At 34.4% G+C, this 22,218-nt stretch overlaps 1 protein-coding gene across 2 annotated transcripts in view; it reads right to left on the bottom strand.

Annotated features, from left to right (window-relative positions):
• The window catches only part of ELP4 (elongator acetyltransferase complex subunit 4), a 228,405-nt gene that overhangs the window by 118,956 nt on the left and 87,231 nt on the right, over positions 1–22,218 (bottom strand). For both annotated transcript variants that reach the window (XM_058546188.1, XM_058546187.1), the window contains 3 exons: positions 21,666–21,854; positions 4,429–4,537; positions 1,377–1,483 (listed from right to left, as the gene is read on the bottom strand). In XM_058546188.1, coding sequence (XP_058402171.1) covers positions 1,377–1,483; positions 4,429–4,537; positions 21,666–21,854 — 405 coding nt within the window. The remainder of the gene's footprint in view (positions 1–1,376; positions 1,484–4,428; positions 4,538–21,665; positions 21,855–22,218) is intronic.

The following is a 22,218-nucleotide window of genomic DNA, read 5'->3' as shown; positions in this document are numbered from 1 at the left end:
TCCTCTAAAAGTTTTAAACAATATCATGATAAATTTCTCAATATTCGGTCAGAAAAACTGAAACAATATTTGAACAATTACAGTGTTAGGTTCCATTTCAATGGTTTCTTTTGAGAACTAAAGCAAATTAGCTCAAGAATCAGTATTTCTATACCCTGGTTCTTGTGGCTTTAAGTGGCTTCTGAAGGGAGTACCCCAGATGAGAAACTTCTCACACTCCTGCAGACACGACCTGCTTGAAGAACTGGCTGCCCGATTAACTATTAACTGCTCTCAATAGGATCAGATAATTAAGGACATTGATGACCATTAATTAGGAGGAGGGCACATTAATTTGTCACTGGATAGGACCCTTACAATGATTTATAGGTTAGTGCTACTTGCAAATGTGAAGGGAAAGAGAAAAAGAGAGAGAACCATTAAGTCACCTTATCAAGTGGCCAGCTCAAGAGGGCAGAGGGTCAAAAAAGGGCCAAAGTGGTCACTTAAGGGTGAAGTCCCAAACACCAAAGCAGTGCCAAGCCACATTGACCATCATTTGGTGATGAAGCTAAAAATATGCTAATTTATTGGTGGCAATTCTCTCTTTTTATGGTTTCAAGCAGTTAAGACAAGCGGCCTGCTTAAGAGCTTTTCATTTGAAAGAGATTAAACACAATGGTTTGTCAAGGCTGCTTGGCTGTTTTACGTCTTTGTTAAAAAAAACTGCACCGACTATACTGATAACTATCACACCACCCAAAAGCCACCTCTCTCTGAGCATTTATTTCCTTAATAAATACATCAACTCTAATTGCTTAATAGCGCTATGTTCATTTGCTCTTTAGCAAGATTAAGTTGAAATAAATCTTTTGTACTACTACTTTCTGTCCCTATTGCTTGCATAAAGGTCACAAAGAAAGTTTAAGTTTTATAGAAAGTTTACATAAAGACACTGGTGTAAATTATACTTTGTTTTATTCAGCATGAAAGCAGAAAGGTGATTTCACTAATAGTAAAGAAAACTGCTTTTAGAATGTAGATAAGGAACACAATTGTGGGTAGCATTCACATTCCACACACAAATAAGCACAGCTCATTAACAGTTAATTAAATATGGTTTTGAAAGCCTTGGAAATACGCATGTCATACTTATCACGTAAGTTTAGAGCTTACTTTTAATAGACATTTAAAACAAAATCATTTTTGCTATACTCTAATGATACACCATTAAAATAAAAAAGAATAGGACAGTCTAAAAAAATTATTTTGTTACATCAAATGAACTTAAAAATATTTAGCATGACATCTAAGAATTTCATAAATGTAAAAAATATATATATAAAGAGATATTATTTACCTCAAGACTATGAACTGACATATAAAAATTCTCTTACCTCAATGGTGAACAGCTTCCTTTTTAATTTGAAAGCTAAGTCTTTGACATCGGATACATCACCAATCAAGTTATTAAGTCGAGGAATCTGCCGTATATGAATCAAACCTTGCGGGAAGGAAATTAAAAGAAAAAAATAAAAATGGCTGTCTTGGATGCATAAATTAAAGAGTCTTACAGTAGAATCCTGTAAATTTACACACAAGCATCCTCCTCTTCTAAAACTAGAGCTTACTACCAGGAGCAGTGAAGCAAATGGTGTGATTATACTCAAGTAATCAAGCAGAATAAGATAAACAGAAATCCTTGTGCGAGGAAAACTAATTGCACTTTGGTACAGAAGTACAGATGTAAAGAGGGATCTTAATACTTGTCAAAACTACAGCCGGTTTGTGTGCGATTTTCTCTTGTATTTACAGTAAGCAAATATGGCTATCACCTTGCAGGCTGCCCACGGCACCACTGAGTGATCTTTATTTTATTAAATGCACCAGTAAGCAGCCAGCAAAACAAGGCTTATGGGTTACTGATAACCAGTGAAGCACTAACGAAAATATTTCATTTTGTACCTTATTAATGACTTGAACAAACCATTGAAGAAAACTACATTTCAGGGCATACTCTAGGATCAAACATTAACCGCCATGCCATCCCAAGACACTCCTTTCTGGGCATATTAGACCTTTCTGTAGCTGTTACAAGCTTCGTGACAGTGCTAGGTAAGCCACGAGCTCGGGCCTCTTGTCAGCAGAAACACTGCTCATCCTTTCTGACAAGGGCACTGGATGGTTTTTGTGCAGCTTAATGCCCTTTCTGACTAAACTCGGGGTCACCTGCCACAGATGAAGACATGGAAGATTCTTCAGTGCGTCTCTCTGCCTGACTCAGCCCATATTTAAAAATCACCACCCCCAAGACACTGATCCCTAAACATGGGGGGAAAAGGCAAACCCAGATTTGAACAAATTAGATAAATTTTATTTACAGAACTGCTTCTCTAGTATAGTTTCGTGTGTGTTTGAATGCTTCATAATGTATGTATTAGTTTTAGCTTAAAAGGGTAAACCTCCAGGTGGTTAACTTCAGAAACAGCTCCTTCAAAAATAATTCGACTAAAATAATCAGCTTATTTTTTTTAAACTCAAAAAAACGCAAAAGGTGTTACGGAGATAGCTTTTAGATACAAATTAAAAATATCTCATACAGAGCTATTTAGTAAAATATATTAGTAAGTTCACCAGACTAATTTGCACATTTCTCATCTGAACCTTGCATGTGCTTGTTTAGCTAACTGCTATATCAGGAGGCCTTACAGAATAAAGGAATGATTCATAAGGTCTTTCTTATGAATATAAAGTTTACTTGTCATCAGAACCACCCATTCATCTATGGGGAATAATTTATTAAATCATAGATTTCAGCACAAAAAATCATAGCCTTTCAACCTTTAAAATATTTTAATCAAAATAATATTTTTTTAAAATATAAAATATAATTTTACTAAATCTATAAGGTCATAATACTTATAAAGATACTCAGATATAACTTATGAAGGTAATATTTAACTTGAGTTGTTTAAAAAAAATGGAAATAATAATAAAGAAGTAATTTATCCAGTTATAAGATAAATAAGTCCTAGAGATGTGATGTACTGCAATGGGGACTAAGGTTAACAATAATGTATTGCATATTTGGAAGCTGCTAAGAGAGTAGATCTTAAAAGTTCTCATCACAAGAAAAAAAACTGTAACTCTGTATGGTGATGGAGGTTAACTAAACTTACTGTGGTGATCAATTCACAATATATACATCTATCAAATCATTATGTTGTACTCCTTAAACTAATACAATGTTATATGTCAATAATAGCTCAATAAAAATTTTTAAAAAAGAAAAAAAGGAAATAGTTTAATTTTAATAGCTCTCTTACTAACATAGTGACAATAATAAAGTAAACGAATTGTATGTGTAGAGGGTTAATCTGAGCACATACCATACGCACACTCGCAAGTAAACGATCATGAGGCAAATTATTTTACGTAGCTTTTGTTCATAGCTGATATTTTCTAGCCTTTTAAAAACTACTTGATTGTTAGATTGTGGTATCTTATTTTTTTTAAAGGTTGTGTGCTGACTCTTCGAAGCACTGGTGATTATCATATAAAGGATCTTATAATCTTATTTTGTAGAATCTAGAAACTGCCACAGTCCTATAATCACAATTTTGTAGCAGGCTTCACATAAGCTATCCAGTCTTTAGACTAGAAGTTTCCATAGAAGTATAGTATTCCACAATAACAGCAATAATTAATATTTTCTCAGCATAAGTAAACAGGTAAAACTCTATTATGCACTATACTCTATACTCAGTTTACAGCTAAGATACACATAACTACTAAACCTTTCCTGTTGCAATAGTTCTATGTAAGAACTTTTATAAAAAAATCCCCAAATTAACCAAGTGACTAAAATACTGTTAAAAACTTCAAAAAATATAAGTAAAAAGTCTGATTAATTTATCTGTGTTTATACTAGGGTGGCAATATTTTAAAATTTGTTCATAACAAACTAACAACAAAATAAGCAGAGAAAAGTCCAAATATAATCAAAGATGTTCACTTTTTGAAAATATGCTTGACTAGGACTTTTTAAATATAACACAGTATGAATTCTATTTATCATACAGCTAAGCCTTGGAAAGTATAAACCGCCAGACAAAGCTGTTATTATTAGAATTAGTGACATTTATCTCAAACATGGCTAAGAAGTATGGCTGCTTTCACGGCAACTTTAGGCCAGTGGGACGAGACAGACATCTGACGGCGCCTCAGTCCTGGGCTTGAGGCCTCAGACAGTTACCACAGGCTGTAGTCTTCATATAGTTTGGGGACAAGCTGCCAGGGAAGACTGGCCAGGAACGGAAAACATTTAGCAGATGTATTACAAAATAAAATTCATGCCACTTGACGTAGATATTATGACTGGACAAGATGCTTCCAGGTACCCTAGGGGCAGCCCAGACATGCTCTTCTCATCATAAAGGAGCTGCTTACCATGATAATCCTTATATAATGGGTTGGTGTCTCTCTCAGAACCAATAAATGATTCCAGACCAACTACTGTATCTGACAAGTTTGTAAGACGAGCAATAATTGCTTTATTCTGTAAAACAAGGAAACAAAACACTCGTTATGTCTAAAAATATAACATCTATACAGTGCCATTATGCCATCTCAATGACAAATCGTAGAGGAGACAGACTGTCAACACAGAGAAATAATTTGAAAGTTAAAGCTACCACAGCCCGAAAACTGGATGAAAATATGCCCTTAACTGAAAATTCCTGCCCATGTAGGTATGCTATTCTAATTTGAAGAGCTGAGGGAGTATACCTTAGTTTTGTGAGAAAACATAAACTGATTACTTTTCTCTTGTCTTAAGGGGCAGGGCTATCTTTATCCCCATACACTATTATTTTTCAAACTACTTTACTACTGCTCATTGGAAAACCTGACAGTATCAGGATTGAGAAGCAGTAGATAGTACAGGCTACTGTGTAAGTCAAGGTCCTACTAGCATCCGTCAATAGAGACCAGGTCCCAGCCCTACAACAGCTGAAGTCCTCTGTATCATATCAGAAATATGGAAGGGCCCAGCTAAGAGCTGCAACATGGCTAGCTCGGGAGTCTTCTATTCTCTTTCCAGATGCTGCTGTTCAGCTCTGGGATCACAATGACGGCAAAGCGAGGACAGCAAATGACTAGCACTAGACTAGTAGCCCACTTTTCCTTCCCAACACAACCCAACATGAACCAAAAATACCGTTAAACAGTATATCATAAAAAATGTCAAATTTTAAGTAGCAAAAGTTCTAAAACACCCAGAATTTCATGCTATAAAAATATAATCATTAAAAATATGATCATTAAATATCCTGTAGGTTTTCTTAAATTATTTTATTTAATGGAAATTCGGTATTTCTTTTAGGCCCTGACAGGATGGTAGGTCAGTAAAATGTTTTATATGCTATAACATCTTAGAAAAAGTTTTGCTCTGAAGTTGAAAAATTTGTTGTTTGTAAAATTTTATAATTTTGAAACTCCCATTTTATACACTGGTAATGTCTAACAGTTTAAAAATAATCTTCAAAAAAGGGATGGGAAATGTAAAACATTCAAGAAAATTTATCAGTCTGATATTATGTCCCCCGTTAGAGAAAAGTCCAAATATAACAAATATGTTCACCTTCAGAAAACTTGACTTGACGACTGAGCTTAGAGGTATTCCTCCGTTTCTTAAGTCCTCTTGTAAAGATTGCATACGAACGAAAAATAAGAGGGGTAGTGGATGTTACCTGACTCAGTCTGAAATACACAGTAGCCTCTGTCACTAAACATTTCATGAAGTGACGGGTTACCTCACACCTACGGTAGCATTTGAAACTCCTCCGTAAGTAGGAATGTGTGTTATATAAAGAATGTTTCAGCCTTTGAGTCAGTGCTCTTAAAAGGAACCAGTAAAAATAATTATCCTTAATTGTCTTTAGTACTTTCAATCATATGGGTACCAAGTATAGAAAAACAAACATCATTTGGAAATGCCTATTTTTTCTAAGGCAATTTTTCATTCAATGGTGAGAAAATAATCCAGATTGATTCCTTACTTTCAGTTCTATGACACAGGGGATGGTCCTCCTCCAGGAATAACAGGGGCTTCAGAGGCCATCAGCATGTTCCTCGCAATAGTTCTTTAGCCAAAGACCCTTATATCAAACTCTTCCAGGTTGGGTTTCAGCCAGTTATTCTTCACCCGAACAAAAATGTCTGCCAGACATTCCGACAGCTGGGAGACAGTTCACAATGAGTCGACGTGAAAATGATTCATTGTGCTGAGTTCTGAACAATGTTGGGGTGGGGGTGGGGTGTGGCTGGGGTGGTTGTAGAGGGTGAGAACAAGCGGGAGATGAGGAAAACCACAAGGTTCTCCCACTTAGAAGCATCTTCAATAAGAACCCCAGCAGGGTCTTGTCATTTCATTTCAGGATAAACTCAACCGGGAAGAGCTCTCCCGTCATGGACCCTCAGATGAACCAGCATTTGTAAAGGCCACTGGCAATAAGTCTTAATCAAAAGGTCAGATTTCCTTTATCTATAACAGAAGATTAAGGCTTTGTATCTAAATGTCTGAATCTAAAATGATAAAAGTCAATTTTTGTTAGAATTCAACTATTCAGGATTTCAGTGATATAGGGGCTTTCTCAATTCTATGACTAACACAAACTGTATGGTTTAGAGTGGGATTAGCCTGCATTCTAGCAGTATATAAGTAGGGTCCTGTGCATTTAAATGGCCAACCTGACATCTGTTTACTTCAAGGAGGGTTTCTTTCCTTAATTTAACCTTAAAATTTACTAAAAAACCACTTAACACCCTGTTATGTTTGTCAACTTTATAGGTTTTTTTAAGGTAATCTGTGGGAGATTAAAAAAAAATCAATTATCCACTTTACAGAGGAAGACTAATAAATTCCAAATACAAAATATGTGTATAGCCTAGATTTAAAAATCTCAGAAATTCATTCATATATTTCATTTATTATATTTCTAAGTTCCACAGGTTTACATCATAGTTATTAACTACAAACTAAATTCTACTTTAAAAGCTTTCATGAAGTATTAGAACAAGAATAAACTTCTAATCATTACTATAAAATAAATTATATTTAATAGTGACCTTACTGCTTTCTGCACAGCAGTTTTGGAAAATAGTTTATGCAATGTGGCAAACTAGATTGTGAAAGTTGTATAGATATCTGAAAATACAGAATAAAAAGCACTGGAAATTATATAAGAATAATATCTAAGTTTCTGACTGATAGACTTTCATCTTAATTATAAACTCATTCAGTCTTCCAGTTATTTATAGGAGCATAAAAGACATCTGAGTATGTAAATGTATATATTTTTCAAAAAGTTAAGATAGTATTAGAGATTACCTCTATATCTCTAAGATTCACAGGGAATATGGTGTATTGATACAATCATATCTTAAAAACTACTTTTGTCAAAAGATCTTTCAAATCATAATATTAATACTAAATGGTCTTTTAGAAAAAGGTAGGTGAATTTACCTAAAGAATGTAAATTTAACAGCTTTAAAAAAACCTTAAAAGCAAAATAATCACAATTCACTTTAAGAGGAATACACTATGGACAATAAATTGTCATAAACTAACCCGCAGTGCACAGAAAGCTTTAGCATAATGATCTGAGCAGAGGCCTTGAAACTGGAGCTTCCACATTCTCATCTTTACAGATTCTAAGTGTTTTTATGTTATTAGCCAAGGATGTGAAACCTTCTTGGTCTCAGTATACGTAGTTGGAAATGGGGAAGTAAAGGTATTTGTGCATCAATTACCTAGACATAAATTTTGGACAATTTTTGGTTAATTTTGAAGTTGCTACATTATAGTTTCCAATAAGGAACATCTGAGTACAGACATTCAGGATTCACCAGCAGGAGTAAATTAATGGTTATACAGCATGCCTGGCACAATGACATCACCCAAGTATGTACAACGATATGCCGCCCTCCTCCTTGCCCATCTGGATGTGAAAATCTAGGATGGCTCAAAAATCCTTCTTATACCAGACAACTCTCCCTTCACTCTGGGTGAAAGTTGTCAGCTCTGGATAGCAGCCAAGACATGACTAGGAGGGAAGCCAGAAGAGAAGAGAGCCAGTGTCCAGGAGTTTTAAGAGTTTGCTGGCAGTCTCAAACAGCACTGTATTAAGTTACATAAAGGGTTCTTAAAACTTTCTGTTGCAGTGTAATTTCTCAATGAATTAAACTTAAAGTATGTCAAATGCTGTTGCAAATAAAAAAGGCAAATCAGATTGTCCAGGCCTTCTTATTCCAATTTTAATCTCACAAAGACGCCTTGTTTTGATTATTCCTTGTTTGGTCTCAGAGAGTGTTTCCTGTTTGCTTTTATGGAAATGGTAGCCTCTTCTTCTTAGGATATACCAAATTCATTAGATGGACTGTCAATAAAGGAAGATTAAGGCTCCCCTCCAATTCAAAACTCATAAAGCCAAAACTATGAACTTTGTTAAGAGATAAAAATTCAACTCCTGCCATATAAGCTCCCTGCATTTTCTAATAAAAACACTTGAGATACCTATTTAGAGTAACCAAGTAACAATGAGAACACCTCAACTCTGAATGTTTCCTTACTTAATGGGCCTCATTATCTCAACAATACAAGATATGGTTTGTACCACCACGAAACATACTTCCAAGAAAGATTTAACAAGAGAATTCACAAGTAATTAACCAATCACTTAATTATCAAAAAGCTTGAAAGGAATACACCAACTGATATAAAGCATTTATGCAATGCCTCAAAGAAGAATCAGCTCTTGGGTTCATCAAATAAGAAAGACAGCAGACACATAATACGAAGGGCAGAGCTCCCGCCTGAGTATGCCTGAGTATGGCACGGGACTGCAAGGGCACGAGAGCACTAATCAGCTAATGTTGAAGAGTCAAAGGGATACTTAAGTTACTTTATGTTTGACTCGACTACATGACAGGACGTGTGTTTGGGCGCAATGTCCACAAGAAAAGCAAGTGTGCTACTCAACAGCTTGGTATAATAACATTCTCTGGAAAACGATATGCATAGAAAAACAAACATACTAGAACTTATGACATTTCTTTGTCATGTAATAAAATAATAAACTTGGATAAATGGATAAATCTAGGGATATTTAATGAGCTATTTGTTTTTCCATGCTTATTAAGTTCTTCATTCTATAGAAATCGAGACTATGAAATAATAAAACTGTTAATACTGTTTGTAGTCTTTTACAAAACTTCCCCCATCTTCTCCAGAGCTATCACTCACTTCTGTGGATTATATTTTTATTTTATTAAAAAAAGTTTGATAGTGGGGGAAATAATTCTGTTCATAATGATTTTGAGTTTAAGAAAGAATACAATTTTATTTTATAAAATTATATTAATGAACATTTGTAATAATATTAATAATGACATTAATACTTTAATGAAGGTATTAGATTAAATCTTTCCAGATTTAACACTGAACTTTATTCAAAGTCATACACTGTTAATTTTAAAATATAGAGGAATTTTTGTAAATTAAAAAATTCTAACTGTAACACTCTCTTGGTAGCATCATATACTGATGTTAATGTAGGGAAATCATAAAACAAACACATTTTGGTTCCATTTTCTAATGCTTAAAACATATCCATTAAGGAGCTAATGGCAAACATACTTAACCTTAAGGGCAAGAGAAATTGCTAAGTTGCCAAATTTTACTAGGATTAAGCAATGGAGCCACATCTTTTTGTGTTTTCTATCTGATCAAATACCTGGTATTCTAAATTTTGGTATGAAAATGTTGGTTCTTTAAAATTGAAGCATTTTATTTTTTTAGAACACAGGATGTTATTTTCAGAAGTATTATTTACATTTACACTGGCCTCAAATACTACAGGCTTTGCAGAACATTTATGTCAGTTTTCTTTTTCAGTAGGTTATTCTATAAAATATTTTAAAAATATTCTATAAAATATTTTAAAAAATAATCTTAGTCTAAAAACTCTTATAAATGGGGTGAAAAAATACTGTAATGAATAGGCTGAATAGAATAATGGTATAATATTCAAAATTAATTTTAGGCATTTTTCATAAACTATATATCATCCAGTTTCATATTACAGAAATTATTTATAGAGAAATTTGTATTTTTTGCTTAAAAATGTTTTATGGGTAACTTCCTAAATCATAAATTTGTTGCTTACTGCTTTATACTTGAAACCATTAAAATGCAATTCACAGATGTCCAAAAGCTCACAGCCTGCCTGGAAAAACAATTGCTGATGCCCAAATATCAAACAGAGCATCCAGCTGATGTTTGTGATGCAGTGGTAGGTTAAAGATACTACTAAAGTTTAAAATCAGCTTAGAATAATCCCATATTGAGTATAAAATTATAGCCTGTCATCAGGAACAGGCTGACAGAGCCAGGTCCAGATGGGAGACTGGCTGGGAAAAAAGCTGAGGCAGGTGGGAAAATGATGGGAACCTGAAGGCGGACAGGACTACTCCCTCTGCTGGCAAGGTTCTCACCTGCCTGGATTTTTAACTAACAACTAGCTTTTCTTTAATTATTTAAGATATAACCAATAAATTATGTAAAGTGTTTCTTCTCCAGTTGGCTGTTCCGTGTTTACACATTTTCAAACTCGTGGTATCTTATTTTTCACCAGATTAATTTCTCGGAGATATAAGGATCCAATGTTTCACCAGGAGGTCCAATTATTTATCTTGTAATTTAATTGTATCATAAATATAAGTAAATGTAGCATTGCTTTTATAATATAAGCACTTTAAAACTTAAGAATGCCTTTGACTCATGTTTGTTGATATATATACCTTCTTGAAGAAAAGATTTCTTGGGCTACAGACTTCACAATCTCTTTCTCAGGCTCTGCATAATGCCCCGTAATGAAATGATATAGAAATGAACCATATAAATCAACTATACAGGGAACAAGAAAACAGCATGTCACAGCAAAACAGCATAGATGCACAGCGCCAAACCTATCTGATAATCTAAGGATCTGAGTTTACAGATATTATGTACTAATATGTAAGAAATTAACAACTAATGTTTACACAAAAAATTTGTTAAATTTTACAGAAAAAAATTATTCAATATTTGATTTTCAATGTAAATTAATAGCTGCAGCAAAAACATTTAGTAAAAATCTGTTCTAAGATTTTGGCCTACAACCAGAAGCTCCCAGAACAGGAGGGACCAGCTCTTTCACCCACTGTTCTCATCTGAATCCTGGCTTAAAAGCTATTCCAGCTCCCAGCTTTCCAGAAGGCTCCATCCCAGGAATCCCTGCCTGCCATTTGGTTTGCTGATTTTAATCTCTCAGGACTTTCTTACAGTGGCTCTACTATGCTGAACTGGCACTTGCTTCCAGAAGTGAGTTATTATTAAACCTGTAGGTCAACTGTGGCACTAACAACTCTTTGGAAGCTTTCAGCCACAGTGTACAATTTGCTAGTCTAATTAAATATTAATTCTAAGTGTTACATTTTGTGGCTAAGAGCTTTTATTTTCCATCACCAGGCTGGAAGAGAAAGCGGTTACAGGACTAATTTAATCTCCCCCCTGCCCCCGTCCTCCAGAACATTAAAGATTAACTACATAGGGTGCAAAAACATTATTAAAGAAGCAAGAACTCTTTATATAGCAATAATAATGTAATTAATAACAAAGGGCTAAAACATAACGTTAGGATATAATATACAACCTGGTACTTAAACAGCTTTAAACTGTAATTAGTTACAAGCACGTTTTGTCTCAACATTAAGAAATAAGTATCATCCTTTTTTGAAGACAGTAATCTTTCTTTAAGGGAAGGTATGCATCCAAGTATATAAACAGGAATAATTCAAAACTTGCATTTTCTCATAGGTATTTTTCAGACAGCGTGTGACACCAAAAATAAAAAGCTATAGTAATTTTATTTGTAAAATAAATGCAAAATTAAATAAAGTTGCACTGTTTTTTGTACACAAAAAGTGATATAGTCGAGTCTATAATAAAAATAATGTTAAAGATCCTTCCTCTTTTTTTCTTCTACCACGTTCAAGAGGACTGAACACAGAGGTCCCTCCCTGCTTCTGCTCCCAGAACAGCTGTGTCCACGCCTGGACACTGGGCATTATGGTGTCCACACAGTCCAGCAGCCAGAGAGCCCACACGCCCGAACAGAGGACCCACTCTCCAGACCGCGAGGACACACTGCGCCAATTCTACCATTGATGCATTGCAAGAGTTTGGCTCCAAATAGGACTTTAACAACCACCACCACCACAAGGAACCACAATATCAATCACAACATGAACCGAAACATCATCAAGTTATTTTAGAGAAAGCAAAAAGGCATTTAAAACCAAAATTATTTTTCATTTTGTGCCTTACCGAATACACTTTGGTTAGATTAAATATAATAAAAGGTTTCTAAATAGTAATTTTTTCGTTTAAACATGCACATAAACCTTACTGACAATTGTAAATATCCTGCTCTATTTAATATGCATATTTACACTAAGACAAAATGGTAAATATACTGCTACTAATGCTCCAAATAGATGGAAACTTATAGATAATTTGGGGGTTATTTGTGTAAAAACTTTCAAACATCCTTGAGCAAGAAAGTAAATCAGATACATATGTATAATGCATACAAGCTAAGATTTGACTTAAAAAATTGATCAGATATCAGCATGTGCAACACGAAACAGAAGAAGAACGGAGCTGCAGGAATCTGTAAACTCTAAGCCTACAGCAGCAGAACTGAAACACAGTTTATTATTTGTTATTGTAAAGAAAAACAAGGTTCTGTTTACAATTCACCAGACTTAAAATGAAGTTACTAAGTTTTCAAAGACTGGAATTTTACAAATAAGGTATAAAATTAAAATGGGTTTAACATGATTCAGTTCATTTAAAAAAATGCTTCTTTGTAAGCTTTTAAAAAGGTTAATTTCTTACACTCTATTTCAGAGTAGTTGAGAAGATCTAGAAAAATTAAAGGCAGATTCTCAGTTGAGAATATCTTGATTAAGGAATTTATGAAAAACTGACACCCAGAATATATGACTTTATCCTTTAGTGACTGATATTTATGATTGAGATTAAATCTGTAATTTTCATCCTTAACTATTCTTCTTAATAAAGTGTATTTAAAATGACCATTTAAAATAATATTCTCCTTAATAAAGTCCATTTAAAATGACTATTTAAAATAATATTCTCCTTAATAAAGCACATTTAAAAAGACCATTTAAATAGATTAAGTTATATGGCAGAAGGTATTGTTATGCTTTCCTATAATGACGCTCATATCAACAAATATTTAAAAAATATTTTGCAAAATTTTATAGTTGGAAACTAACAAAAGTCTGTTGTTCCTTCACCATGCAATTATTCTTAGTTCTTGTTTTTTAAAAAAAAGATTTCACACTGAGAGAAATTCACAAGGCCGCTAGAGTCCACACTTCATAACCCCATATTAGTGGCTGGTTCTAAGGCAGTCCATTGCTTGACTTAGAGTTTAGCTGCTAAAATACTCAGCATGAACACAAAAGTTTATGGATGTGAAAAGGTCTGTTGTGAATTTCTCTACATTGACATGCACTGTATCATTCACGGCAGTGGGTCCAAAGTTTTAAAACCTTAATAATATAAAGATTAATTTGAAAATATATCAATTAAAATAACACAATAAAATCTCATTCAATTTTCAAGAGATATATTATAAAAAGGCCTTTTTCTCCTGCTTTTATTCAGAAAATGAATTTTTCCCTTGGTATAAGCTAACTAATGCTGGTGATAGTTTTCTTCAGTGAGATAGCTGGGGACAAAATTCTATAGATCACATTGTTGGAAAATAGTGGTTATATGATAAAAACTGAATAAAGCTTTTAACCGACCAAGTGCCAACGATGACCAATAAAAATATGTTATAGGCCAGTTTCAAATCTCAAATCTGTTCTGAATAAAAGAAAGTTTAAATAGTTTACCAACTAATGTTCTGTGAGCAAATATATTAAATGCTGGCAATACTTAGAATTATTCCAGAATGAAAAAATGTTATTTCGCAAAAATCAGCAACAATGCCAAAGAAGTTTTCATTCCTGTATTATTATAGTTAAGGAGAAATTTATTTGGTTTTTTATATTTTACAATTCCTTAAAAGGGTAGATTATGACAGCCTGAATAGATTAGCAATAAAAAATAAATTTTATTTTTGAAAGGAAAGCTGTGAGAAAGGTTTAGAAAAATAACCTTCCCTATTTTAATTACAATTCTAAGTGCTTCAATATTTATTTCCTGACCAAGAGTTTCAGGTAAAAGTGCTTTTAATCAATAAAAAATTCAAATCAAGAACAAGCTGCCACAGCTTGTGTAAATAAAATGCATAAGCCAGGGGAAATTCATTTTCCTTTCACCTTACTAAGAGAATCATAAGAAAGCATGAAACTAAGTTTTTATTTCCAAAAAGAATAAATGCTATCGGTCACCAGTTTTCTTAAGCATACAACTGTCACTGGGAATTGAAAATAAAATTAATTTAAAAAGCACAAAATGTTTGTGTAATTTGAAGGTGGATGAAAAATTTCACTAATAGTAAGCCAGTTCCCATTTATAAGACCAAAAAGCATTACAGTTTCATATCTTGCTAGATATGGAAATCAAACAGTTATCCTATTGTAACAGCCTCAAAGTTATCACTTTGCAAAAAAATCTCATTAAAAAGTTTTGAAGGCTGCACAAACACTTCTGTTTTTAACAGTAAATGGTGAAAAAAGCAGCAGAATGTTCAACGTAGCTGAAATATAACAACCTTTAATATGGAAATTTATACTTAAGTTTTTAAAAGTTGAAATAATATTCTCATACTTAGAATAACATGTAGGAAGAGTTTCCAGGTAGGGTTTTGGTTGTTTTTCTTAGATGTAACCTTTCATCTTTTTGTCCAGTCCTCGACGAGAGTTTTAACAGTTGAGTTGTGGGAACGTGAGCAGCTGCTGTTATTATAACTAAAGGTCTGTCTCCCGCTCGAGTCTGAGAGACCACATGCTCCGCTGTCCTCTCATCTTGCCATCCTCACCAATTAACTGTTAACATGGAGGGCTGTACACATGCTCTGGGGGGCTCTTTAACAGGCTTCTTGGCCAGGGGAACAACTACACAGCAGGGATCTGGGAACCGAGCAATGCCGGAATATAGGGGCGCCGGCCGCAGTTCTGCGCCTTCTAATGACACTTGACTCCACAGTTGAGCATGTAACAAAGTCTGTATTTAACCTGGCCATTTTCACATACATTTTTAATACCATGTCTTTGGGCAGATACTAAAACTATATCCTAGCAAGAGACAATATAAGTAATACTACTACATCACAGGGAAAATTGTTTAGCACTCTACATAATTTTTAAAGACATTCATAATATATATGATGAATAATTTTAGTGTTTTCTTAACAGATATTTAGAATTTCTTTTTATACATTTGTTTCAATGTATGATTGCTATTTTTCGCCGTGCTGTTATGGAAATAATCTTTAACTGAAAGGAAAAAAAAAATTTCAAGTTCAAAGTTCTGAGGCTGAACACAAAATATTTCAAATGCAAATTTAAAAATAATTGTTTTTCACTCTACTTGCAAAAGTCTTATTATAACAATAAGTTAAAATCAGTTTTGAATCTATGTCATTATTTTTCCTATTTTAACTTTTCCCCCTCTTTGCAATTTTCTTAACTATGTGTTCCTTCTCTACAACGAAATTAAACATGGGAAGCATGCCAAAAGTACAATCAAGGGTAACTAATCATTACTGTACAAGTCTGACAGAATGCTAATAACTAAAGTAAGAACAGCAATTGGCTGTTTTACCAACCTAAGAGATATAGATACTTTATATACTTTTAATCTAGTGTTACTTTATATAACGTATTCAAATAAAGGAATCACAATTCTATTATCTAGAGTGTAATTATATGACAAAATTTCCAAGGATATCAAATTACATTTCTATTTCCTGCCAGAATCCACTTGACTATCAAATTCCACGCTCAGCATCCAAATACCTGCACACACTAATTGTCTGCTCTGTCCGTACTGTTGTCTGCATTGCTGGAAAAGCTCTGGAGGATAGGGGCCTTGTCTGCCTGTTCACTACACATGGGTGCCTAGAACAGTGCCTGCAACAAGTATTTGTTGACTGAATAAGCGAAATCACCCGTAGTCATTCAATCACCATTTACACCTTGACTTCGAGTCTGCAGGGATGGCACTGGTGACAGTGCAGAGGAAGGTGATGGATAATGCTGAGAAGAGTCATGTTACAACATGGTGATGTGACTAAGACTCTGAAGGCCATCTGACTTCATGCCTCCTGGTCTGTCTTAGGCCAAATCTGTGAGAAGATCCTGTCAGTGTCTTTCATAAAAAAGAGGCAGAAAGCTGAAGATTTCTATTGCTTTGATAGACTTGTACACCTTATTTTTTGTAGCCTGATCTCCATTCCAATTCTCAATTTTGGAGGTCTCTTTAAGTACTAATAGTACAGATGACAATTGCTATCATAGATGGAGTGCCTACTGTGTGCCAGCACTGTGTCAGCACATGTTATTGCTAATCCTCTGAATTTTTACAGATGAAGAAGCTAAGGCTGACAAAGCTAAGACTTGACTAAGATCATATAACTAATTGTGTCTATCTGCCTCCAAAAGCCCAGGTTCTATCTATCATGAACCTACTTCGTGCATAGTCTGTTTCTTAATTTTGACTCTTTTTAGCACTGCTATTGAATAAACAGCATACTATGGTGGTAATTGGAGGGGGCTGCTTGGGTCTACATCCTGCCACTCCACCAGCTATGTGATCCTGGCAAAGTCACTTAAGTTTTTGTCCCTTATTTCCTAACCTGTAAAAGGGAGATACTGACAGCACCAGCCATATGGGGTTATTATGAGGATGAAATGAGTTAACACTTGAAAAGAGTTCAGGACAGCACCTGGCCCAGAGAAATCACTACGTAAGTTCTTCTGAAGTAAACTCACCACCCAGGTTCTGTGCATTCATGTGTGTGATCAGCTTTGTGAGCACTCTGCTTCCACTTCGTATTCTCCTTCCTTGGCCTGAACATTGTGACTGTCCTTGCCAGTCTTGAAGAGCTATTAAGGGTTTTATCTCCTATTCATACCATGCCTGGTTTAAGCAAACTGTTAAGTATTACATTTTCTCCTAAATATTTTGATATAAAAACAAATACATGGTCAGGTGCCATGTTCAAAGAGCATGGGAATAATTCATTTGTTTTCATAGCTCACTTGACATTGGGGCCAGAAGACTACCGTAGGACAGCGAGCAAAACCGTCTGGGGGAGTGACCATGGGCACTCATCACCATGGTCTGCACTTGTGGTCTCCTGTTTCCAGCTCAAAGGAGTCTCTTTATTGGTACTTTAAAAAGTATAAATTTAAACATATCTCTTCCAGTTATACAAGCATTTAAATATACCTGTAAAATGTCAAAATTCACATATTGCTTCATGTTCAGACATCCAGTCTGCCCTATCATCTCAATCACTACTTCGTCAGTGGTGCAGACAGGATGATGTGAGGTCACCTGATAGCATTACTGCTGTCCCTCACACGGCAGCAGGAGGAATCTCTGTCCAAATGTTCACAATGGGGTTGGCATCTCTTCTCTAAAGGATAAAGATGATCATCATCAAAATGACTTTTAAAAAATTTTTCTTCCTTTACCTTTTTTTTTGCATAGGTACCTTTAGAATAAATAAAAAACTACATTTATACATATATTTATTTAATAATTGTTTTTCTTGCTTTGTAATTACACATAAGGAAATACACTTCCATCTTTTTTTTTTTTCCCTTTATGGAATGGAACTTTTTACTTAATCTTTCACATGTACTAATTTGTCAAAGATTTTACAACGATAGTTTTCTTTTTAAAAATACTGAACGATAACAATGTTAGCCTAGAACTTTTATCCTAATGGAAAGTTACTGCCATCAAAGGTAGTTAATAATTCAAGACACACAAGGATGCAGTGTGACGAAGAGCAGAGAGTCTAGGTTTTAGAGTTAAACAGATCTGGGTTTGATACAAGCTTTACACATGTACTAGGTGTGTGACTTGGGAGAATCACTCCACTTCAGCTGAATCTCCTTTGCAGTTGGCCTCACACCCATCTTTAGAGTTTTGTGGTCGTGAGGGAAGACACATAACCTGACAGTGAAGAGGGTGGGCTGGAGTCGGGGGGAGAGAGGAGTTGAAAGAATCCTGGCCCTGCCACCACTTCCACGTGCGACTCTGTGGAAACAAAGGTGAGGTGGTGGTGCAGCTTCAAGGACACGATGCTCGTAGGGCGCCTGGCGTGCGGGGCATGCCTGATAAATCCCTGTAGTGATGGCACAGTCATAGTACGAGTGTGAGCTGCAGTATTTCCACGGGTGTCTGACAAGTCTGCTCCAAGTTTGTCCACCATCATAATCAAGGAGCTCATTACATTTAACCAAACTATTACTAAGGTATTAACTTTATAATGACAACATCATTAACAACACAAACAACATAAGTATATGTACAACGTATAAGATGATTAGAGAAAGGAGTTTCCCCTATGATAGTTGTATGACTGCAAACTCATAGTAGTAAGTTAGATTCAAGCATAACCTGTAAAAAGCCGTTAAAGGAAAACTGAGTTATCCTCTTATGACTATTACAAACAAATTCTACTGGCCAAGGAGTCAAAATTCACTTCTTATTTATGTCAAATTTTTTGGTCATAGGACTTGAAATATCCTGTATATATACTGTATATAATTAATGCGGTCAAATGACATTTTAACAAATTTGCCATTTGTAGATAGGGTTTGGGTATGTTAGAACAAACATACTAAAATCACATAAATTTATAATAAAGATTCAACTCGTTTCAACAATCAGGTATTAGAAATAATTTTCCAAGTAAGAATCAATATTCCTGTAATTAACATTTATTGAACATCTTGAAAAAGCCTAGGTACTGTGTTAGAAATTTTTATACTTGATTGCATTTGATAATGCATTATTATTATAACCCTGAGCCAGCTAAAAGGACGATTATAAATATGTAGCCCCGCCTGGGTGGAGACTACAATGTACCAGATACATAAGATTATAGGAAATCACATGTTAGAGGCTGACAAAAACTACTTTGGTAAACAGTACTACTAATAAAAAGAGAACTAGTGAATGTAAAATGTGTTAACATATAATTAGAATGTTAACTAATAAGCCAAAAGCTATTTGAGAACATGAACTAAAGTTGTGTAAAAAATTTAAATTGCATATTGTTCCACTAGTAAAAGATAAAACTATAAAACTTTTAGACAAAAACATAGGAAAAAGACCTTAGAGAGGGCAAAGATTGGTAAGATGGGAGGGGTGGGAGAGAGAAACCACTAGCCATTAAAAAAATTGATAAATTAAACTTCAACAAGATTAAAAACTTCAGTTCTTCAAAAGATACTGCTAAGAAAATAGAAAAGGCAAGTCACAGACTAGAAGAAAATTATTGCAAAGTGGTACCTAAAATATACAAGGAATTTTACAACTTGATAATGAGGACATAAACAACTCAGTAAAAAAATGGACAAGATTTAGACAAAACAAGACAGGCAAATAGCCAACCAGCTCATGAAAAGATGGTCCACATCATTAGTGATCAAGAAAATGCAAATTACCACAAGTCACACCATTTCACATGGACTACAATGGCTAAAATAAAAAATGACTGAAAATAAAAAGCTTTGGAGGGATGTGACTCCTAGAGACATGAAAATATATATCTGCCTAAAAACTACACTAATGTTCATTCATAGCAGCTTTATTCACAATAGCCTCAATCTGAAAACAACTCAAATGCCCACCAGTAGGTGTGAGGATGAAGGAATTGTGGTATATTCTTACAAGAGAAAACGAATCAGCAGTAAAAATAAACTGGTGATGCATACAACACTGTGGATGGGGGCTCAGAGGAGCCTTTCAAGTCCTTTCTAGCTCTAAGATGAAAGATTTGCGATTTACCAGCTTTGAGAGAAGTAGCTCCAGAATAAAGACCTGTTACATATTCTAGTAGACTTCTCCTATAACATGGTTCTGAAACCCGATTTCCTGGGTTCAAATCATGGTTCTTCAAGTATTTAACCTTGATTTAGTTTCTTTACTGTACCACAGTTTCCTTATGTACAAAATGGAGATAATAACAGTAGATACAGAAAAATTCTGTAAGAACTGTTACGTTCTGACTTAAAGTGGTTTGTATTCATTAGCTGCTCTCATTAGTGTTATTATTGCTATTTCTTAGAGAAGCAAAGCAAAACAAAACTCAAAACTTCCCTGCTCTAAGTCATTCCAAATCTAAGTGTTTTAGTATGTGCATGAGAAAATGTGATTTTAGTTGATTCAGTTCATTTTCACTTTCACATTCCATTCATTGCAGCAGATTTTTTAAGTTATATTATTTCTAGTATTGTGTTAATATATATAATAATACTGTGGGAATATATATGATATAATTCATATTACCTGTAAAATAACAGTAATAATGATGAAAACAGTCACAAAGTTGCCCCTTTAACACTCTTAAGAAGGGGACTTTTTTGAGCTGGTGAGGAAAATCTTGCAAAGATCCCTCTTTCTCTATTTGGGGAAGCCTGACCTCCTTCCCTGAGAGTGTAGCTTTAGGAGAATTATACATAGAAACAGAGAAAGAAGAAGGAGATGAGTCCTATTCTGATCAGCCTTTTTTGTTTTTTTTCAATTTTTTTATCATGGTAAAATACACATGACATAAAATTAACTATCTTAACCATTTTTAAGTGTACAGTGCAATGGTATTAAACACATTCATAATGTTGTGCTGCCATCACCACCATCCATCTCCAGAACTCTTTTCATCGTGTAAAACTGAACCTCTGTCCTCGTTAAACACAAACTCCTCATTCTCCTCCTCCAGCCCCTGCCAACCACCATTCTACTTTCTGTCTCTACGAATCTGACTACTCTAAGTACTTCATATAAGTAGAATCACAGTATTTGTCTTTTTGTGACTCACTTATTTCACTTAGCATAATGTCCTCAAGATTCATACATGTAGCAATGTCAGAATTTCCTTCCTTTTTAAGGCTGAATAATATTCCATTGTATGTATATGCCACATTTTCTTATCTATTCATCTGTCGATGAACAGTCAGGTTGCTTCCACATTTTAGCTGTTGTGAATAATGCTACTATGAACGTGGGTACAAATATCTCTTGAAGACCTATTTTCAGATCAGCTTATGATCAATAAAAAGATCTCACAGCAAAATCAACCTCATGTCACAGTGATGTTAGCAAGTTCACAAGAAATCAAAGAAAAATAATAAAATTAGTGAAGATGGACTTACCATATACTCACTGTATAATAAACCCACAAATACACAAGAAATGAATAATCTAATCTAAAAGACATTTTGATGCTCTGGCATTTCAAGCATCTGAAACCTCTTTTATCCAAATGGCATATGAAAACAGTTTATCAGACTCACAAAGCATTTATATATTGCTTTTCACTATAAACCACAAGTTAAGGGAAAGTAGTTTTGGAAATTCTTACCTGGATAAGATGGGTTGGCACTGTGATAATACAGACTGAGAGAGAGGTTCGCAGAAGACCACGGAGAACATAGAGGAACTTTGTGAGACTCTGACTGTTCTTGCAATTTTCCGTACAGCAAATGTCATCTCCCCACAAAGGTGAACCAAGATTCTGGATTCCTATTCTTAGAATGTTTTTCTGTTTTTTCTAAAGGAAAGTGGGAGGGAGGTAAATACTAAGTTTTATTAACCATCAGGATATCTCTTTTGCTTTGATCTACCAGTTCTTATTTTTATTCATAACAGATCAGGGAGATAATGCCAATAGACACGGCAAAAAGCTTTATGTACTACCAGTAATAAGGCAATGTAAAGGAGATTTTTTAGATTACAAGAGTACAACAAATAACAGAACTGATTTTTTTTTTTTCTTTTGGAAAATTTGAAGAGTATCACAAGTCTCAAACTTTTAATTTTCCAAATTTTAACATTATGAATAAAAATTACGTTTGAGTCACAACAAATCACAGTCATAATAAACAGAATCTAAACTAGAATGCTTACAAATCATT

The sequence above is a fragment of the Diceros bicornis genome, chromosome 7 (genome assembly GCF_020826845.1).
Source record: "Diceros bicornis minor isolate mBicDic1 chromosome 7, mDicBic1.mat.cur, whole genome shotgun sequence".
Classification (NCBI taxonomy): domain Eukaryota; kingdom Metazoa; phylum Chordata; class Mammalia; order Perissodactyla; family Rhinocerotidae; genus Diceros; species Diceros bicornis.
The sequence above is the reverse complement of the archived record's forward strand: the minus strand, read 5'-3'. Positions and strand labels throughout refer to the sequence as shown.